The sequence below is a fragment of the Anabrus simplex genome, chromosome 6 (genome assembly GCF_040414725.1).
Source record: "Anabrus simplex isolate iqAnaSimp1 chromosome 6, ASM4041472v1, whole genome shotgun sequence".
In the NCBI taxonomy this organism is placed as follows: domain Eukaryota; kingdom Metazoa; phylum Arthropoda; class Insecta; order Orthoptera; family Tettigoniidae; genus Anabrus; species Anabrus simplex.
This window is the reverse complement of record NC_090270.1, coordinates 313,883,590-313,905,824: the sequence shown is the minus strand read 5'-3', so window position 1 is coordinate 313,905,824 and position 22,235 is coordinate 313,883,590. Positions and strand designations below refer to the sequence as shown.

Below are 22,235 nucleotides of genomic sequence, written 5' to 3'. Positions count from 1 at the left end.
GGGCTACTCCACTCGTGGTAATCAAGAAACCTGATGGTAATGTTCGACTTTGTGGCGATTTTCGATCTACAGTCAACGCACAACTCGACACAGATATCTTTCCTATTCCACGTCCAGAAGACTTATTCCGTCGTCTCTCTGGTGGACAATTCTTCTCTCGAGTTGATCTTAAAGAAGCATATCTCCAGCTACTTTTAGACGAAGAATCTAAGAAATTTCTCACACTCAACACTCCTCTCGGACTGCTCCAGCTCCAGCGGCTCCCATTTGGTGTTTCATCCTCAGCGGCTATTTTTCAGCGCTATTTGGCTCAACTCACCGCCTCAATTCCCGGTTGTGCTAACTACCTGGATGATATTATTGTTACTGGAAAAGATCATCAGGAACATCTAACCAATCTCCGCCTTCTTCTCCAGAAATTGAAAGACAATGGCCTACGAGCGAATCTCGCTAAATGTACCTTCTTTCAGCCTCAAGTTCACTACCTCGGACATATACTTGATAAGAATGGAATTCGTCCTAGTCCACAGAATGTCTCAGCGATAGTAAACATGCCAGCACCTCAGAACCTCAAGCAGCTTCAGTCCTTCATAGGCAAAGCGAACTATTATAATAAGTTCATTCCACGCTTCGCTACAGTAGCAGCTCCATTAAACGCTCTACGTAAAAAAGGTGTTAAGTTTCAGTGGACTCCGCAATGCCAACAGGCATGGAAAACAATCAACAACGCCTTAATTCAAGCTATACAACTCACTCATTTTCAGCCCGACAAGATCATCACGCTAGCTACTGACGCTTCAGACTATGGTGTCGGTGCCGTTCTCTCCCAGAAGGATCGTCATGGACAAGAACGCCCCATCGCCTTCGCTTCGAAAACACTTAATGACCATCAACGTCGATACTCACAGATAGAGAAAGAAGCTTTAGCCATCATCTTTGGTATTCGCCGTTTCAATGAATATCTTTATGGCAACCATTTCCTGATCATTACCGATCATAAGCCTCTCGTACACTTATTCCATCCTGGTAATAAGATCCCAGAGAATTCCCTCAGAAAGCTTCAAAGATGGTCCATGTTCCTTTCTGATTATTCCTATCAGATTGTATATCGAGCCACATCCCAGCATTGTAATGCTGATGCCCTCTCCCGCTTACCCGTTGGTCCTGATACTGCCTTCGATTCTCAAGAATCTGAATGTCTTCAGTTGGACATAGAACTTGAAGATACTGTATCCAGTTTTCCTATTGATGCTACCTGCATAGCTAAAGCTACGGATAAGGACAGTACACTTGCTACTGTACGTACTTACATCCGCAACGGTTGGCCTCTTCAGAGCACACTTCCTGCCCACCTGGCACCTTATCATCGTATGCAGCATCGTCTCACGACTCGTGCCGGAGTTGTACTACTCGAAGCAGGCACCATCTTCCGAGTGGTTATCCCACTTAGCCTACAGAAACAAGTTCTCGAATTATTACACCAAAGCCATTGGGGTATCTCCAGAACAAAGCAACTCGCCCGTCAACACTGCTACTGGCCCGGTATTGATGCCGCCATCGAAAAGCTAATACGTCATTGTGAGCAATGTCAAACGAATCAGAACGCCCCGTCTTCTGATCTTGCTTCATGGCCTCCTGCTACTACTCCATGGGAACGAGTTCACATCGATTTCGCAGGTCCTTTCCTCAATTCCATGTGGTTAATAGTCATCGATTCACTGTCAAACTTTCCATATGTCGTGGATATGCATTCGACTACTACAACCGAAGCTACCATTCGTGCTCTCCAGAAAATCTTTACTACAGAAGGTTTACCGCAAGTACTCATTTCGGACAACGGACCTCAATTTACAGCTACTGCTTTTCAGAACTTTTGTACACATAATGGCATTCGTCATATCCTAGCACCACCTTTTCACCCTCAATCTAATGGTGAAGCTGAACGCTTCGTACAAACATTTAAAAGAAGTATGAAGAAAGCTGTCTCTTCAGGCTTAACTAAAGACCAAGCCTTGCTCCAACTCTTAAACAACTACAGAACTCTACCCGGCGCTGATAATATCACTCCTGCACAGAAGCTCCATGGACGACCTCACAGAACTTTGCTTTCTCTGTTACAGCCTCTTCCGACCCAGCATAAGACCTCACCAACGAAGTTCTCCCTCAACGCCAAGGTCTACACCAGGACATTCAAATCCAACCCACTCTGGATACCTGGAGTCATCTGCAGATCTTTGGGTCATCGTCTCTACGAGATACAGACTACGGAGAAACGTATCTGCCGCCATCAAGATCAGATACGTCTGCGCTACCGCCCCTGTCCAGCTATTGATGCTATTGCTAAACCTGATAAATCTATTGCTGAACGCGCTTTAGATCATTTAATAACAATGGGTTCCTTTCAGGATGAGACAGCGCCACTCCGCCCAGTTCCAGCTCCGGACAATACAACAGAGATATCAGCAGCTCCGCCCCAGCATCGCCGTCGCCGCCAGCGCCGCCGCCGCTTCACGCCGTACCGGCGCATTTAGGAGGGGAGGGTGTTGTATGTCCGGCGCTCTCTTCTCGCTCCGCCAGCCAGCTGCACGCGCGCCTGTGTATCATTCTGCTAGCTTCGACGCGCAGCCCTCAGTGCGCGTGCCTGACCATCGAGTGTACTATAAATAGGAGCTCCCGGCCTGCTCACTTGCCCACTTGCCCCGGTGTCCAGCTCCAGAATACACCCTACGTCGAGCACGGAGGCTACTCCTCTTGAAAATGTGCTTCGACCAGGTGGACTGAATTTCTGGCAGTACGAGGTTTCACCTCTGGTCACCGCTCCCTTACCTGTTTCCGCTGCCTATGTTCCGTAATTCTTTTACAAGCCATTTTCACTCCCTAATTTATGCAAGCTCCCTTAGTTTCGCTAGGTGGAAATTTCTTCAATCAATTGAACTTGCTTTTTAGGAATTCAGGCACTTCAACAAACAAAGACTCTCATAAACATTTATGTTAGTGTGCCAGATAGTTCTCGACTATCGAAGTGTCAATTCACGAAGACTATCTTTTCAAGATAGAAGTGTATATAAAGACTGCAAACCTGTACATATTGTATAAAGACAGACTTTTCTCAAGATTCAATATTCCTTTTTGCTTCAAAATAAATTTCAGTTATTTGTGTAAATATCATAAAGTGAAGCAATAAAAGTTGTGTTCTGTAAACTTCAACCTTGGTTACAACAAATACGATATCATATTAGCGTAGGTTAATGCTGCTAGGGAGGCAATTAATTTTAAACAAAACCATGTTTTCTAAAGCAGACCTTGGTAACATTCATCATTATTTCACAAAGGCCAATAATGGTTTCCATGAAATATGAGCATATTTCAGCTGTTGTTTATGCATTTTGCTCAGAATATGTCACATCGCGTACTGATCGACCCGTGTGAATGGTCACAAGCTTGCATCTCAAGCAAGCACAGGGAAAGAGAACTATAACGGGGGGAGAGAGTACACGAACTTTGTCTGAGAAAAAGGCTCAGGCTTGATTTTGGACCTATTGAAATTCCTGATATTGAAACCGCATGTACACTGTCAAAAATTATGACTGAGAAGAAGAGTTCAGAATCACTTAAAGTTGCCAATAAGTGATCATTTATATTGTGTGTCTGTATTTATAATATGATCAAGTCCACCTCTGTAATATAAAGGTTGGTGTTACTAGCTGCCTTCCTTGGGGGTATGGGCATGAAACCTGACACTACCAGAAACTTAAGGTTCGCATGAGGGTTGGTATGTGGTTAAAACAGTGCATGCAGCTCATTTCCATCAGGGGTGTGCTTGAAAAGAAATGCACCACCTCGACGAGGACATGAATTTACGGATGTAAAATACAGTATTTCTGTGAGCTATTGATATTACGTAATGAAGGTCTATTTGTGTAATTATATTTGTCTACTGCCTTTCCAAATCCATTTCGTTAGGTTGTGATGGAATACTACAAAATTTCACACTTTGGTCTGTAGTACAATACGGTATAATATTATTATTATTATTTTCATTCTACTGGCTATAATTAAGACTGTGGCAATACAATACAGTGTGTATCTATTATGATGTGTGTGCTCCAAAAAAAACCTGGCCTACTGCAGCTTGCTTTGCAAATATAACATAGTTATAATAATTTGTTTCTTAATTGCTAACTTATTTGTAAATGGTTAAAATACATTTTGTAGAGAGATATTTTGTATTAGTTAAAATGTATATATATCCCGAATTACTTCTTACGATTTACTGCTATGGTCCATCGTCTTTTCAAATGCATTTCATGAGGTCATGAAGAAAACCTGTGTATCACAGTATCTATTAATGCAGCCATTAGCCAACAACCAGCATATAGTTCTGCCCGAACATTATGACATTAAAAAATAATCATCTGAAGACGGCATTGTAAAATGATTTTACTTCTTCTGTTGATTCTCTTTAAGTTACTGATTGGGTTGCGCTTTCGCGTTATACCCGGTCACTAGTTTTTTTATTGAGTAAAGCCAAAACTATGAAGAATGATATATTAATTGTAGAGGGGGGGAGATAAGAAGTTAGCTGAAAAAACATACATAGGCGTCATATACTGTGTCAAACACAAAAACAAAACTTGGGATAGAGAATGTACAGGGACACAAGTTCTACTATTCACGCCAGTGTGATCAACCACGGCGGCTATCTACATCACAAACATGATCGGATCAACCTGTAGGGAATGTGGTCTTAGATTCCAATAATGGCTTCAGACAAAAACATAGCAAGGGATTCAGCGATAGAGTTCCACATTAAAATGATTGAATATATGTAAACATCAGACATATTCTAGCTTCTTAAGGTCAGCTGTTGATGAAGGTGCCCTAAGTAGTTCTCGTAATTTCCACCCACAGCAGCACATTGCTATACTCACGGAGCCTATAGTGGATGGCCGTATGTTATGTTCAGTCAGTTGTTATATTTAAATCATATCTCCCATGTTGCCATAAGAATTCTGTTGTGAAAATTTATAATTTATTTCTAGGTATTGTGCCTTGCACCAACATATGAACTGGCCATTCAGACTGGAGAAGTGGCTACAAAAATGGCTCAGTTTTGTCCAGAAATCAAGATACGTTATGCTGTTCGAGGAGAAGAAGGTGAGTTATTTATCATAATATGATATAATTAAGGAACATCCCTTTAAAATTTCCTTTGTACATTAACCTCTTAATACCACATTTTTTATTCCCTATTAAAAAGTCTGACTTGTGCTGTTTTAGACTTTCACTTATTTACACATTAATTTGACGAAATGATTCATCCAGTTTCCTTCATATACTCTGCACTATAATTAGAGAAAATCCACCCTTCAGGTATGTAAGTTTATCAAATAGAAAGGCTCAGAATAAAATCACAAAATTGAACAGAATACAGATACAATGTATGATCATTTTTCACTTTAAAACAATTTTATGTTCTCTTTAATGAGACTTGTGAAAGTTGTGATACATTACCACTGCTAGAAAGGCAGGCCATCTCAACTGATTCAGTCTTTGATATTTGGTTTCACTTTATCCATTTTAAATTAACTTTTAATAAACATACTCCTCAAAACAGTTTGTGGAATGACAATGTTAAGGAAGTTGATGGCATTAGAGCTGGAGAGAAGTTCTGATGAACAGTCAGAGACTGGAAATTAATTCAGGTTAATCGGAAGAATGAATTTCTTGTACGGAGTGTATTGCAAAGAGTTGAATCATGCTGCTGAAAACGATAAGAACTGACTCATTCCTGGTTGCCAGCGTTACGCCCCAGTGTGCTAAGTTGGGCTCATCAGTTGGTAAATAGCACACCTACCAATATGCATGGCTAGTGCATACCGTAGAGGCCACTGCGCAGACTACTTGGAGCCACTGGCAGTGCCAATGCACTAAGAGAGACTGTCTCATTTTCAAAAATTGATGCCTGCCTGACCATCAGATGATATAGATGTTGATTCCCATGGGGAACCTGAAATATTTCTAGTCTTGGTAGGTGTGCTATTTACCAACTGATGTGCCCAACTTAGCACACTGGGGCGAAACAATTGCAACCAGGAATGAGTTAGCTGGAAAATTTATAATGTCCAATAACAGACCAACTATATTGTTATTATAAATTTACTAATTCAGGACAAATATTTCAGGTTCCCTATGGGAATCAACACCTATATCAAATACAGTAGTCTCTCGATTATCCGACCTAAACGGCACCTGGAGTATGCCGGATCACCGAAAATGTCGGATAATACAGAATAACTTTGAAAATCAACTAAAACAATCAGGAAGGCTCTACTGTATTACAAAAACAATGACATGTTTTACGGTACTCTGTCAGTTCAATTAATTGTGCAGTACATGCAGTACTGAACGAAAACTTTCCAAATATCTTACAGAAAGAAACTTGTCAGCAATGTCTGCTTGCCTGCTGATTCACGTTTTCTTGCTGCGAGATCCTGCCATCGACGAAAAATCAACACCTCCGTTGCGCTTGCTTCTGGCTGTTGCTCAACGTAGGTTAGTGCCATTTCCAATGCACTTAATCCTTCATTGTGAGTCATCGTTTTCTCCTTTTGTTCCGCAATGCCTCGTTCTTCTTCTGCATCATCCTCATTTTTGTTAGCATTCACAAAATCAGTAATATCAGGATCAGTTTGTTCAAACAGCTGATCTTGTGCACACCACTTACATCTTGAATCGTAGCATCATCACAGCCAGGAATGCAATTCAGTAAGGGAACAATGTTTTCCATGTCTTCTTGTACCACCTCCTCTCGATATTCATCCTCACTCAACAGTATGTTCCAAGACTTTGGTAATGTTGTTGTTTCAACTTCTTCCCAAGACTGCGCTGTACAGTATGCCAAGTCTTTCATGTTGATTCATTTTAACTTTTCTATCATGCCGTTGCCATTGTCCATTTCCTCTAACATGGATGAAAGGAGTATCCGCTGATATTTCCTCTTCAACGTTTCCAGCACACCTTGGTCCATTGCCTGGCATAATGACGTCACATTAGGAGGGGGGAACGTGACTTTCATGTCACTACTTCTAAGTTACTCTTCATTTGGGTGTGATGGAGTGTTGTCTAGTAGAAGAATTTTTAAAGATGTCAGCAGACATCCAGGCAGCCTTCTGATTTGTGTAATGGACTGGAAGAGCATCAACAGAAATGTTTTTCAATGCACTAGGCTTCTTTGCTTTACTGATCATAAGCAATTTGGCTTCTAATTTCCCAGTAATATTACTACAGGCAAGAACAGTAACTCTTTCCTTTCTACGTGTGTAGCCTGGTGAAGACTGCGTGAGTTTTGATGGTAGCATCTAGAAATTTAGTCCAGTCTCATCACAGTTAAAAATCTGATCATCGGTTAATCCTTCAGAAAGAAATATTTCATAAAAATTTTCACAACCTCATCGGATTTAGCTGACAGTTTTTCTCCACAGATATTATGCTGCCTAATGCTGTGTGGTTTTATCCACCGATCAAGCCAAACAACACTGGCAGTAAAATTACGGTCTCATTCATTAATCTCCTTCTGGAAATACACTGCCTTTTCTTGCAGAATGGGGCCAGATATTGGCTGGCCTTTTTCCAGATTTTGAGTGAACCAAAGAAATAGTGCTTCATGTACTTTTTTGTACTCACATTTTTTCATTGTTTTCTAATGTTCACCGGGCGAGTTGGCCATGCGGTTAGGAGCGCGCGGCTGTGAGCTTGAATCCGGGAGATAGTGGGTTCGAATCTCACTGTCTGCAGCCCTGAAGATGGTTTTCCTTGGTTTCCCATTTTCACACCAGGCAAATGCTGGGGCTGTACCTTAATTAAGTCCATGACTGCTTCCTTCCAACCCCTAGGCTTTTCCTATCCCATCGTCGCCATAAGACCTATCTGTGTCTGTGCGACTTAAAGCCGCTCGCAAAAAAAATGTTTCTGGTGTTCAATGCATCACTTGTTGCTCTGGTAGGGCACTACTTTTCAATTTCTTCCCTCTTTTTTTCCAGTTTCCCACAGTAACACGTCCAGCACCATATTTTGAAACCACTTTTTGAAGAGTTTCCCCTTTGTCCAATTTCTTTAACGCACTCAACTTGTCTGCCATAGAAACAATAGCTTTCTTCCGTTTACTCGCCGTACTCACATAGGATATGAAAACTATAACATCCGCACCCAACCAATACTACTGTACACCGAACAATGACTGAAGACTCGGTGCACATGTCCTTGAGGAAAAACCCATCTTACCGCAGGCAGTCAGGCCAGTGTTTGTCCCACAGTCGCACCCTCTACACCGGGTGTCCCAGAATTTAGTCTCCACCAAAAGTTCAAATTAAGAGTACGAGTGTCGGATAAGTGAAGGTTTGGTTGAGCGAGACTCTGCTGTATGTAATTATCAAGGAATTATTATTCCTTCTTTACCGGTGATACTATGAAACTATTAGCATACTTGTTTACTACAGTATGTGAAAGATGGTGAAAGTGTAATTTTCATTGTTTATTCCTGAATATTATGGAATATTATATTAATTCCTTTCTAATTGTTCAAATCCACTTGTTTTCCTGTTAATTAGATTTCAAGATTTTCTTTTTTCCACGACCCTGTGCATGAGGGCACCCACTCACCTTTTTGAACTACTATCAGCTGGATATTATCACAGTACTGTAATTTTATTTCCTAATAGGTCTCTGTTTTGATGGATGTCTCTAATTTTGTATACAGTAATAGAATCCAATAATGAGACTGGGCTAGTGCTGGACATCTGATTTTTTGGGTGGGGTACATAGATGAAAAATACACCCACGGTATCCCCTTCCTGTCGTAAGAGGCGACCAAAAGTGGCTCCAGGGGATCTTAACGTGGGAGTTGGCGACCACGGGGTCCTTAGCTGAGTTCTAGCATTGCTTCCACTTACTTGTGCGAGGCTCCTCACTACTAAACGTCGCCACAATCCTCGATTTGCAACTAGTATCGTGGCCTCATTTAGTTCTATACCTCTTATCTTTAAATCGTTAGAAACCGAGTCTAACCAACGTCGTCTTGGTCTACCTCTAATTCTCTTACCCTCCATAGCAGAGTCCATTATTCTCCTAGGTAACCTATCCTCCTCCATTCGCCTCACATGACTCCACCACCGAAGCCAGTTTATGCGTTCAGCTTCATCCATCGAGTTCATTCCTAACTTAGCCTTTAACACCTCATTCCGAGTACCATCCTGCCATTGTTCCCACCTGTTTGTACCAGCAATCATTCTTGCTACTTTCATGTCTGTTACTTCTAACTTATGAATAAGATATCCTGAGTCCACCCAGCTTTCGCTCCCATAAAGCAAAGTTGGTCTGAAAACAGACCGATGTAAAGATAGTTTCGTCTGGGAGCTGACTTCCTTCTTACAGAATACTGTTGATCGCAACTGTGAGCTCACTGCATTAGCAATGTCACGATATTACTATCCTGGGAGAACACACAACCTAAATACTTGAAATTATCGACCTGTTCTACCTTTGTATCACCAATCTCACATTCAGTTCTTTTGAATTTCTTTCCTACTGACATCAATTTAGTCTTTGAGAGGCTAATTTTCATACCATACTCATTGCACCTATTTTCAAGTTCCAAGATTAGACTGCAGGCTTTCGGCACAATCTGCCATTAAGACCAAGTCGTCAGCATAGGCCAGACTGCTTACTACATTTCCACCTAACTGAATCCCTCCCTGCCATTTTATACCTTTCAACAGATGATCCATGTAAACTACGAACAGCAAAGGTGAAAGATTACAGCCTTGTCTAACCCCTGTAAGTACCCTGAACCAAGAACTCATTCTACCATCAATTCTCACTGAAGCTCAATTGTCAACATAAATGCCTTTGATTGCTTTTGATAATCTACCTTTAATTCCATAGTCCCCCAGTATGGCGAACAACTTTTCCCTCGGTACCCTGTCATATGCTTTCTGTAGATCTACGAAACATAAACACAACTGCCTATTCCTCTCGTAGCATTTTTCAATTATCTGGCGCATACTGAAAGTCTGATCCTGACAGCCTCGCTGTGGTCTGAAACCATACTGGTTTTCACCCAACTTCCTCTCAACAACTGAACGCACCCTCCCTTCCAAAATGCCAGTGAATACTTTGCCTGATATACTAATCAATGAGATACCTCAATAGTTTTTGCAATCCTTCCTGTTCCCTTGCTTGTAGATAGGTGCAGTTACTGCTTTTGCCCAATCTGAAGGTACCTTACAAACACTCCATGCTAATTTTACTATTCTATCCCTGCCTTCCCACTATAGTTCACCATTTCAGGTCTAATTTCATCTATTCCTGCTGCCTTATGACAATGGAGTTTATTTACCATCCTTTCCACTTCCTCGACCATAATTTCACCAACATCATTTTCCTCCTCCCCATGAGCTTGACTGTTCACAACACCTTTCCTTTTACATTGAGAAGATGTTCAAACTAATCCCTCCACCTCTCCAGTGATTCCCTGGGATCTATTATGAGTTCACCTGAGTTACTCAAAACACTGTTCATTTCCTTTTTTCCTCCCTTCCTAAGATTCTTTATTACTGTCCAGAAAGGTTTCCCTGCTGCTTGACCTAGCCTTTCCAGGTTGTTACCAAAATCTTCCCATGACTTCTTTTTGGATTCAACAACTATTTGTTTCGCTGTTTCTTTCATCTACATACAAATCCCTGTCTGCCTCGGCCCTTGTTTGGAGCCATTTCTGATGAGCCTTCTTTTTACGTTTACAAGCTGCTCTCACTTCATCATTCCACCAAGCTGTTCGCCTTTTCCCATCTTTACACACAGTTGTTCCTAGGCATTCCCTTGCTGTTTCTACTACAGCATCCCTGTATGCCACCCATTCACTTTCTATATCCTGAACCTGCTTACTGTCTACTGTTTGAAACTTCTCGCTAATCATATCCATGTACTTCTGTCTAATTTCCTCGTCCTGGAGATTTTCTACCCTTATTCGTTTGCAGACAGATTTCACTTTCTCTACCCTAGGCCTAGAGATACTTAGTTCACTGCAGATCAGATAGTGATCTGTATCATCGAAAAATCCCCGGAAAACTCATACATTCCTAACAGATTTCCTGAATTCGAAGTCTGTTAAGATATAGTCTATTATGGATCTGGTACCCCTAGCCTCCCATGTGTAGCGGTGAATAGCCGTATGCTGGAAGAATGTATTCGTAACAGCTAAACCCATACTAGCACAGAAGTCCAGCAAACGCTTCCCATTCCCATTAGCTTCCATATCTTCCCCACATTTACCAATCACCCTTTCGTATCCTTCAGTTCTATTCCCAACTCTCGCATTGAAATCGCCCATTAGCACTATTTTACCCTTGCTGTTGATCCTGAACACGATGCCACTCAATGCTTCATAAAACTTGTCAACTTCATCCTCATCTGCACCCTCACATGGTGAATACACGAACACAATTCTAGTCCTTATTCCTCCAACTGACAAATCTACCCACATCATTCGCTCATTTACGTGCCTAACAGAAACTATGTTACATGAAATGGTATTCCTGATAAAGAGCTCTACCCCAGACTCTGCCCTTCCCTTTCTAACACCCGTCAAGTACACTTTATAATCTCCTTCCTCTTCCTCGTTATCTCCCCTTACCCGAATATCACTTACTCCTAGCACATCTAGATGCATCCTCTTTGCTGACTCAGCCAGTTCTACTTTCTGTGTTCCATAAGGCCCATAGCTCCCCATCGAATTCCATTTCGTTCTCCAAGTTGTTTCCAAGGAGACCCTCGCCTGTCAAATGGGAGTGGGACTCCGTTACTCCCATAGGTCCAAGGCTTGCTTAAAATGTTCTGAGCTCGGTAAATTCATGAAGCGGGATGCTACCCTACTTGCACATAGTCCAAGTGAGGATCTCTCCTCTAACAGGTTATGGACCACCGGTGGATTGTATAGTCCTAGCCGCCTGAGCACAAGGAGGGCCAGGACTCAGAATATGTCCGAGATGCCCACTCCCATTCCATAGCAACTGGTATCCCGACTCTCAGGACCACTTACTAGGCCACTCAGCCGTTGCCCATGGTTCACGAACTAGGACGTGACTACAGTAACCCACGAACATGAACCACAGTGCTACACTATATAAAGAAATTTTAATAGGTATCGGCACAAGCTATCCAGTGAGCAATTTAAAGGCTGCTTCAGGAATTTTAACACAATTTCTAAAATTATCTGCCAGTTAGTTAAAAATTGACAAAAATTTATTTTTTAATCCATTATTTTTTACACTTAAGTATTACGATAGTCTGTAAGAGAAGTTGAAGTTCCCAATGACTTTATGATTTTGGGGGCGAGGTTTAGGCTGATGGTGCCCGCAACTAAGAGCGAAACATGTCCCAATTTGATTGTAATGTATAATTTATAAGCATTCAGACGAATGTAATGTATTGAATAGGTTGAACATTTTAATAAACTTGATTGTTTTAAGATAGTCTAGGGACCAGCCAATGTGACTCTGGACGAGCTGTTCTAAGATAACATGAAGCGCAAGGCAGCCAACACCTTCTTCAGTAAACTCCGTGCCGCCGAGTTCCGTCCGGAGATGATGCTTGTTGGTGAGCAGTACATCACGGAGGCTCTAACGACGATCCTACGGATGAGGGCGATGATTTTGATGATACGACTGGAGGGACCCCCACTAGGAGACGGCGTGCTAATTTAGTCCAAACTGATGACCAACAAATGAGAGTGCCACCTGACCAGGACACTCGCCCTCGTACGAACACAGATTTTGACACCACAAAATGAGAGTAAACCCAGCTATGTTAAGCCTGAGACGTGTGAACCTGTCAAGTGCATTACGCCGGTGGACTGCGTAGGCACAGAGGCCATGCTAATGTATGAAGGTGTGGATACGGGGAAAGTCACTGGAGCCTCGCCCTCTGTGCGAGCACCTACGAATTGATGTAGATGTTGATTCCCATAGGGAACCTAAAATATTTGTCCCGAATGAGTAAATTTATAATACCAATATAATGGTCCGTTATTGGACATTATAAATTTTCCAGCTAACTCATTCTTGGTTGCCTGCGTTTCGCCCTCGTGTGCTAAGTTAGGCTCGTCAGTTGGGACTTAGCACACCACCCAAGACGCAAGGCTAGTGCATACCGTGGAGGCCACTGCATAGGCTACTTGAAGCCACCAGCAGTGTCAATGCACTATGAGAGCTATGTCTCATTTTCAAAAATTGATGCCTGCCTGGCCATCAAATGATGTAGATGTTGATTCCCATAGGGAACCTAAAATATTTGTCCCGAATGAGTAAATTTATAATACCAATATAATGGTCCGTTATTGGACATTATAAATTTTCCAGCTAAGTCCCAACTGACGAGCCTAACTTAGCACACGAGGGCGAAACGCAGGCAACCAAGAATGAGTTAGCTGGAAAATTTATAATGTCCAATAACGGACCATTATATTGGTATTATAAATTTACTCATTCGGGACAAATATTTTAGGTTCCCTATGGGAATCAACATCTACATCATTTGATGGCCAGGCAGGCATCAATTTTTGAAAATGAGACATAGCTCTCATAGTGCATTGGCACTGCTGGTGGCTTCAAGTAGCCTATGCAGTGGCCTCCATGGTATGCACTAGCCTTGCGTCTTGGGTGGTGTGCTAAGTCCCAACTGACGAGCCTAACTTAGCACACAAGGGCGAAACGCAGGCAACCAAGAATGAGTTAGCTGGAAAATTTATAATGTCCAATAACGGACCATTATATTGGTATTATTACACCTACGAATTGTCGTAACTAGGAATGAGGACGTCGCCCAGCAGATACCCCCTGGAGAGGCGATGGTCACCCTATCAGATCATCTGGTGCCATATCGTGGAGCAAGTTGAGCTGATTTGCTTATGGAGGGCACAGTGTGATGTGGAAGTCTTCCGCGTTCTCCATTTTATCGTAAATCATGGGGAGGAGCACTCGAGCCTGGATTGAATTGTGAGTGGCATCACTGCATTGGGGCCTCAGTGCTCGCCACACAGCAAACCTATTGGGTGAGAGGCGGACATAAATTGGCCGCACTTCTGCCATTGCTGTCTCCATTGCCTTGCTACCTCATTGGAGCCTCCAGCGTTGTAAGAAGGATTTCGACAGTGCACCCAGAGAATTTGTTTTTGAGAGGATTCTGGAGCTGTCTCCTTAAGTTTGAATAAAAGTTATTAGTAACATCAACACGTAATTAGTATTGAATAGGTTGAACCTAATAGATATCTTATCTCTGTGATCTCAGTTCAATACGGAAACATCAATGAAGCTCATATCTTTGAATTGCATATAAGAGAGGCGAGTGAGACTTGTCAGTCGGTGTGGAGTTCAGATCTGTCCGAGTGTGAGTGAATGTCGCTGTGGACAGTGACAGCCTGAGTTTGAGGGAGCAGTCTGTGGAGTGTTCTGTCCGTAGAATGGAGTGTTCATTCTACTTCTCTTTCGCCATGGAGGAGTTTCTCGGGCCACCCGCTGTGTAGCAAACGTCGGCTTCTAAAGTGGCATGGGAGAAAATACTGGGTATCAGCATGAGATAGTGAGCAAACACTGCTGTTTGAGAGCGGACAGTGTACGTAATACTGTACTGTGAGATTGTCATGTGCAGGCTGTGAACTGAGGACTGTGGTATTGGCAGCAAGAGTGCATTCTTCCAAAGTGTGAGAAACTATTTGTGGAGGAAGGAAGTACTAATGAAGCTTTAAGAAGTGATATCTAGATGTACTACTGCCCAATACTGACATATGCAGCAGACCTGGACAATAATTAAAAAAAACAGGAAAATAAAATCTAGGCAAGTGAAATGAAATATTTAGGAAGTATGAGAAGAAAGACAAGAAAGGACAGAGTAAGAAATGAGGACATCAGGAAGGAAATCAGAGTGGAAAAGCTTTATGACTAAATGGAAATTGATGGATTTTGATGGTTTAGGTATGTTAAGAGAATGTAATATGCGATAACCTCAAATTTTGTGCAGTGCATTTTGGCTTCTCGGCTATAGAGAGCTATAAATTATACATGTAAACATTCTACAATATTCTTTAACAAACTTATGAATGTATTTGAGTTATACTGGCTATTTTTTGTTAGAAGGCAGTATTTCTAAATGTAAAAAGACAATGAATGGTGAACATGACTTTTAGGCCTACATATAAAGTAAATATAGTCAGTTTTAGTTACTCATATCATGCCATTCGTTTCATCTTATTAATTCCTCTGATTAGGTTGACATCAGGAAGGGCAGGATTCGACTCACTTCATACTGGATCCCGCAGAGAAAGGGGATAAGGGTATCATATTATACAATATTGATAAAAGAATTTAATGGCCAGCCATTTGGCTCTGTCAGTTGAACAGTAGGCCTACCACACAGTAAACCTGAGTAAACCTAATCACTGCTTTCGTTTGAATTATCGTCATGTGCCGCCAACTCCCCTGCTACAGGCATGTCGTCATGTCATTTTCACTGCCATCTTGTTTGCTATGTATGGAGAGCATTCGAGATCCCGCCTTTTTTTGAAAAATTTAAAAATGGTTTCTTTCCCGACTACAGAGTCCAAACAGTGAGAATCTATTCCCAATGGTTTCTGGAGATGGTCTCTGATATTCCCAGTTGATTTATGTGTAGCAGAAGCCACTTCTTCCGGATAAAGCCATGCTGTAAAACGCGTGCCAAACCACCAGCTGATAACTAGCGTATGTTCCGAGTTGTACTTCCGAATGTAATACATAGTGACTGAAAGTTCTTTGGATAACTGCGGCTGTTGAAAGCCAAACCCTTATTTTTAAGTATATTTCATGCTCGTTCTCCACATTTATCACACCAGGATTTATTTAAACAGCTATGAGATAAGAGAGACCGCATTGTTTAGGTTAGGTATGCTATCAAGTGCCTGCATAGTGCCAGAAGTTCCACGGCGGAAAGATTAAAAATAAATAACAGGAATGTTTGCTGCATTTATGGATATCTACAGGTTTGGTGGTAATGCATTTTACCATCATAACGTTTAATTTCGTAGGACCGTTGTCTCCATTTTTTATTAACGCATAGTATGTTTCGTTTGGCATCTCCGAAAATCGTTAAGTGGAGACATAAAATTAAATTATTATTATTATTATTATTATAATTATTATTATTATTAGTCTATTATTATTCATAAGGCACGTTGGCGAGTAAAACAATAGTTACGATTAGATTGTTTTTATCACATTTTAAACCTACTTCTCTCCAAAAAATCCAAACTATATTGGCCTGAGTTACGGGATATTAAACGATTACAAGATATTAGAATCATTCCCTATTGACGGTTTTCACTTTACAAAGGAAAAAATTAAATGTATCCTCCTAATTCAATACAAAACATAATTCCATCATTAGATGGAGCAATACAATTCAAACATGTCTCGACTCGTTTGAAATAAGTGGGGGTTAAGTAATCTACATAATATAAGTTAAAAATGTGCTAAAACATAATGAAGGAACAAATGAAAAACAAACGAGACAGACGGAAATAAAATCAATAACAATATACAATATTTACATCACTAGATGGAGCAATAAATAGCTCGCCGAGACAAATTCAGTGAACAAAGAGTTAATATAAAACATAATTGAATCCAAAAAATGTGCTAAACCGAAGAAAATAAAATAAAAGATAACAGACGGAAACAAAACAATAAGTGCTAATAGTAAGGTTGCGAACCTCTTAGATTAAATTATTTTAGTTTGATAACAAATATTAAACGATCACTTTGTTAATGATCTCGCCTGCTATATTAATAGTAACAACCGTGTGAATATTTCTTAACTAAATCTCGTTTCCTCATCCCGAGGTGGTGCAGCTCATTTTTGACAGGCCCCCAGTGGAAGGGAGTTGCATGTACCATTTTTACCGCAAATCAATCTTCCTGCCATTCATAAATCTCTGGCAATACGGTACCGGGAATCGAACTCAGGCTCCCAAGAACAGCAGCTAATTGTGCTAACCATTTACGCTGGCGGACATCCTTATTAACTACAAAACACAGGCATATATACATGACTGATGCGTGCTTGCAATGCACAGCTCAGACACAGAATTATTCATCTCTTTGTGCAACGTCGTCAGAGCTGCAGTAGGCCTACGCTATGGAGGCAGGACATTTCTTAACTACAAAATACAGATGTACCTATGACTTTGACGTGTGTTTTCATTGTGTGGGTCGTATGGATTAAACTATTAACAAATTTGTGTGATGTCATCAGAGCTGCAGTAAGGCTTATACCTGTTTCAAAGCAGAATCATTGTCCTTCTGTGACGAATTACGTTGGGGGGGGTCCTTGTTTGCAAGATTTTTTTTTTCATATTCTTCGTCATGAAAAGCCAAGATGGGGTCTAATACACGAGTAAATACGGTAGTATAATTAGGAGAAACCTGTATTGGAACACAGTTAAGGAGAAACAACAGTGGTTGTATAGAGGAAGATGGAAAGGTACCATAAAATTCCCAACCCGGCAAGAGCTGGATGAGGGAAACGGATAATGATGATTAATATGTGGAAATAACATAATGTACATTGTTTGCATCATAGCTTATGCGGTGGTATTCTTGATTAATTCACTTTCCAACTGTTGAAAATTCTCTGCAACTTCAATATACAGTAGAAGCTTGGTGTAAAGTGGTCTGCTGATATATAGCACATTAGGGTTTAACACAGTGAATTTAAAATATGCAGTGTTTATTTGATAGTGAAATTCTTATTTCTTAAAGTCAGTAAATTAATCTGCTTAATATAATTACAATATGATGATATGTTTATTACATCCCACTATCTACTTTTGATGGTTTTCGGAAACGCCAAGGTGCCAGAATTTTGTCCTCCAGGTGTTCTTTTGCATGCCTCGAAATCTTCCAATAGGAGGCTGCGGTATTTGAGCACCTTCAAATTCCACCCGACTGAGCCAGGGTCGAACCTGCCATGTTGAGGTCAGAAGGCCAGTACCTCAACCGTCTGAGCCACTCATCCTGACGAGGTCAGCTTAAAAATGGTGGTGAAAGAAGATATTCCAAATGTTAGTGAAGTGACAATGAACATAAAGAAAGTAATTTCATGGATGGGGAGGCTGCTCCTTGTGAGTATAAAAACGATACACAAAAAGAAATGCTTTCCATTAACCGTCAATCAACAGTTACAGACTTTCTTTTTTAAGGCGATCGACAAGTAGGCCTCTAGTGAGTGAGTTATTTAAATATAATTAGTGTAATGTATTTTATATTCCATTGGAGTAAAGCGTATAGCTGGAAGTTTTATTTTTCATTTCTATGTTTTGGAAGTAAATCATGCTTCTACTCTACATATAATAATAATAATAATGATGGCATTTTGCCTCTGGAAAAGCCTCGTGTAGGTCTTTAAAGTTGTTGCCTTTTAGGCGACCTGCCTGTCTGAGAGTATGGGGCCCTACCTATGATGAATTCTAGTACTGAAGTCTGCGTGCATTCCCAGCCCCTGAGCTATTGGAATCAACCAGTGAAGGTTAAAATTCCCGTCCCAGCCAGGAGTCGAACCCAGGACTCCATAAACCAAGGCCATCATGCTAACTATTTAGCCATGGAGAGACTACTGTATATATAAATCTGACTCATACACATGCATATATGCAGATCATTATTATTATTATTATTATTATTATTATATTAAGCGTAAGTAAGTATTCTGTATGCATATGCGTGTTTGATTGGCTTCTCAAATCCCAGCCAATGCATGCATGTTTTTGAAAAAGAGAAGTTAGGTCTGTAAAGTTCAGATTCTCCACAAAACCCTTCATTGTAATATCAATATATCTCCCTCTTCCTCATATTTCTCCATTTTACTGTAATATATTTTTCTTATTTCAGTTCAGAAAGGTGCTAAGCTGAAGGACCACATCATCATTGGAACTCCCGGCAAAGTTGTAGATTGGGGAGTAAAGTACCGCTTCTTTGACTTGAGTAAGATCTCGGTATTTGTATTGGATGAAGCGGATGTCATGATAGCCACACAGGGACATCAAGACCAGAGCTTTCGTATTCATAAGTAAGTATTAGTAGAAAAAACTTCTATTAATTATTGTAATTTGTAATTCAATTTTGGGTGCCTATTTTCTTATCGTGGGGAAATGCCCAGATTATTTTGAGTTGGTCATTTCAAATACAGCCAAATTTTTTGTTAAGAAAACTGGTTTAGTAAGATTATGTTGGCGTATTACTACCTACCATATTGGCCTGAATGTAAGACAGACTCATATGTATGACAACATTGAATTTTTGGAAGGGATTTACAAGAAAAACTAAATAATGAATGCAATTACAACATATTTAAATTCTCTTATAACTTAATCTAATGAGTCCTAAAGTAAATCCAAGAGCAAAAGCTTTTATTTCAATATAAGATATTGCAGATTTTGCTGAGTTTTATTATGTAACACTAATAGGTGATCAATTTATCCGTGTAATGTGGCTGTAGGCATTGTACAGTAGTAGTGCAAAGTCGTCAACACAATCCCAAATGCCACATATTTTGTTTACACTACCCCAGGCTTGCTTTAAATTCATTTATTGGAACTTACATACAACCTCCAATACCTTCATTCCAATAACTTTGCAACTTATTGGACTTTGTTGGTTTTGTTTTTCCTTTATAAAATCAGCAACAAAGCCAATAGTTTAGTTGAATTATCCTGTCTTTGGTCCTCTAAATATATCATGAGTGTTTCCGTGGAGACATCCAAGAAATTATACAGAAAGAGATTTGAGAGTTTGCTCGAGTCGGAATATGAACATTGTATTGATCTAGTGTTCTAGTTAATCTTGGTGTATTTTTATAGACAAAACCTGAATTTCAATACTTTTATTGTACTAACAACCCACAATATAGGTTAAAAATAGATCAGTTTTTTTAATTCTTTAACAAAATAAAGCTCATTTAGCAGAAAAGCACTCAACATGACATCAACATTCCTTCTAATGTTTATCTTCCCTTGTTATTCGGTTACCTAGTAAAGCCGTGTTAGGCGCAGGTGGCAACAGGTGGATAAACTTGTGCTTTCTGAACTAAAACAAGCCTCGAATGTAGAAAGAAAGTAAATACCGGACATGACAGTACTTCATGTAACTCATGATTGTCATCCTCATTTTCCCAGTCCAGTTTCCCGGGTGTGGCGTACAAGCACTCACCATCTCTTCCTGTCTGGTTACATCTTCTGTTCCTGGACATCTTCCCATTTGAGACCTCTCTCCTCCACATCTGGTTTCACTGTCTCTACTCAGCGTTTCCTTGGTCTTCCACTTGGTCTCTCTCATTGGGAGTAATGTTGAAGTATTGTCTGGCAGGTCTCTCACTCTCCATTCTCAGAATGTGAAGTCTCCGCTCCTTTATTACACTGCTAAGAGGGACCTCAATACCAACTACCTTCCTGATTACTTCATTCCTGATTGTGTTCTTTCGAGTAGTTTGATTCATGGTTCTTATGAATCTCATTTCTGTTGCCTGCATTTTCAGTGTTGCCAAACCATAATTCTTTTCTCCACTAAATTTTAGTTGAAAATCCCCTAAATACCACTAAATTTTTAACTCGTGTAAAATAGCATATACCAGCTGTTGAAAAGAGATTAACTCAACACTTACCAGTTTCAGAAGAGGAGTTCATCATCTTCTCCTCCCTGCACTATATGCTCTGGAGCAGATGTGCTGGGTTGAGATCCTGTGGTTTCATATGGTACTATTCCTTTTCAAATTATATACTGGCAGTTCACAGCAGCAGAGTACATACGAAAATTTTCAAATCTATTTCGAAAGTTATTTTTACTTTCATTACTGTTTTCATTGTTTTTATAAGTGCAGAAAAACATAATGTCAAAAAGTTTCGCCTATAAATGCACTGTCCGTGTTTGGGATCACTGGGAAGCTCAACCAACTAGTCTTTTAAAGTTTAACTATCTAACCACTCATTACGAAATATCTGACTACTCTTTAACCTTTTCTTTCGACATAGGCCTATTGACGTATCAAAAGGAACCTAATGGCAAAAGAAACACGTTATCAAACACGGCACTACCCGGTTCATCAAGAGTACACTAACGATTGTAACAAATTTTGACTGAGGCTGTGGGCCAGAGCTGATCTAGAAAACGAGTCGTAGTATGCAGCATAAGTTCAATACAATGGGACCGTAGTAAGTTCTCTATTATTTTTTCTCTTGGTGATGAAAGGTCATATTGTTACTACTGAAAATTATTAAGGAAGTTTGATAATCCGTTAAAAAATCCATTGTCCGCTATATGGAAAATTTATCCCCTGTTCCATTTAAAAATCCGCCATATTTGGCGGAAAATCCGCTGAGTTGGCAACACTGCTGCTGTAATGTACATGAATGAATTATACCAAATGAATGGAGATTTGCAATTGTAGCTTCAATGTACAATGGAATGGGTGATAAACATAAAGCAGATAATTACAGGCCAGTCAGCTTAACATGTGTTGCTTGTAAGCTCTAGTAAAGTATTCTTTTAGATTACATTAGACAACGTTTGTGAACTTACTAACTCATTTGATAGAACACAGTTCAGTTTTAGGAAAGGTTATTCCAGTGAGGCTCAACTTGTGGGATTCCAGCAGGATGTAGCAGATGTTTTGTATTCAGGAGATCAAATAGACTGCATCGCTATTGACCTATCCAAGATAGTGTGATCGTAGAAGACTGCTGATGAAAATGAGGTATATTGGACTAGATAAAAGAATGGTTGAATGATGGCTAAATTTCTAGAAAATAGAACTCAGAGAATTGGAATAGGTGAGACATTATCTGAGCCTGTAACGTTTAAGAGGGGAGTCCCACTGGGCATTATTATTTGACCTTTATGTTTTCATATATATACTGTATATAAATGATGAGTAAAAAACTGGAATTGGAGATGAGGCTTTTTGCGAATGAAGTTATACTGTATAGAATTATAAATAAGTTGCGGGATTGTGAGCTACAACAAAAAGACTGCAGCAATGTTGTGAGATGGATGGCATGCACTGGTATGATGGTAAAGGGGATGAAAAGTCAGATTATAAGTTTTACCAAGAGGAGAAGTCCTCTGTTTTAATTTCTGTGTTGATGGGGTGATAGTAGCGCA

At 40.3% G+C, this 22,235-nt stretch overlaps 1 protein-coding gene across 1 annotated transcript in view; it reads left to right on the top strand.

Annotated features, from left to right (window-relative positions):
- The window catches only part of Dbp80 (putative ATP-dependent RNA helicase Dbp80), a 152,565-nt gene that overhangs the window by 58,402 nt on the left and 71,928 nt on the right, over positions 1 to 22,235 (top strand). The window contains exons 5-6 of the mRNA XM_067150554.2: positions 5,043 to 5,157; positions 18,972 to 19,149. Of these exons, the coding sequence (XP_067006655.1) occupies positions 5,043 to 5,157; positions 18,972 to 19,149 (293 nt within the window). The remainder of the gene's footprint in view (positions 1 to 5,042; positions 5,158 to 18,971; positions 19,150 to 22,235) is intronic.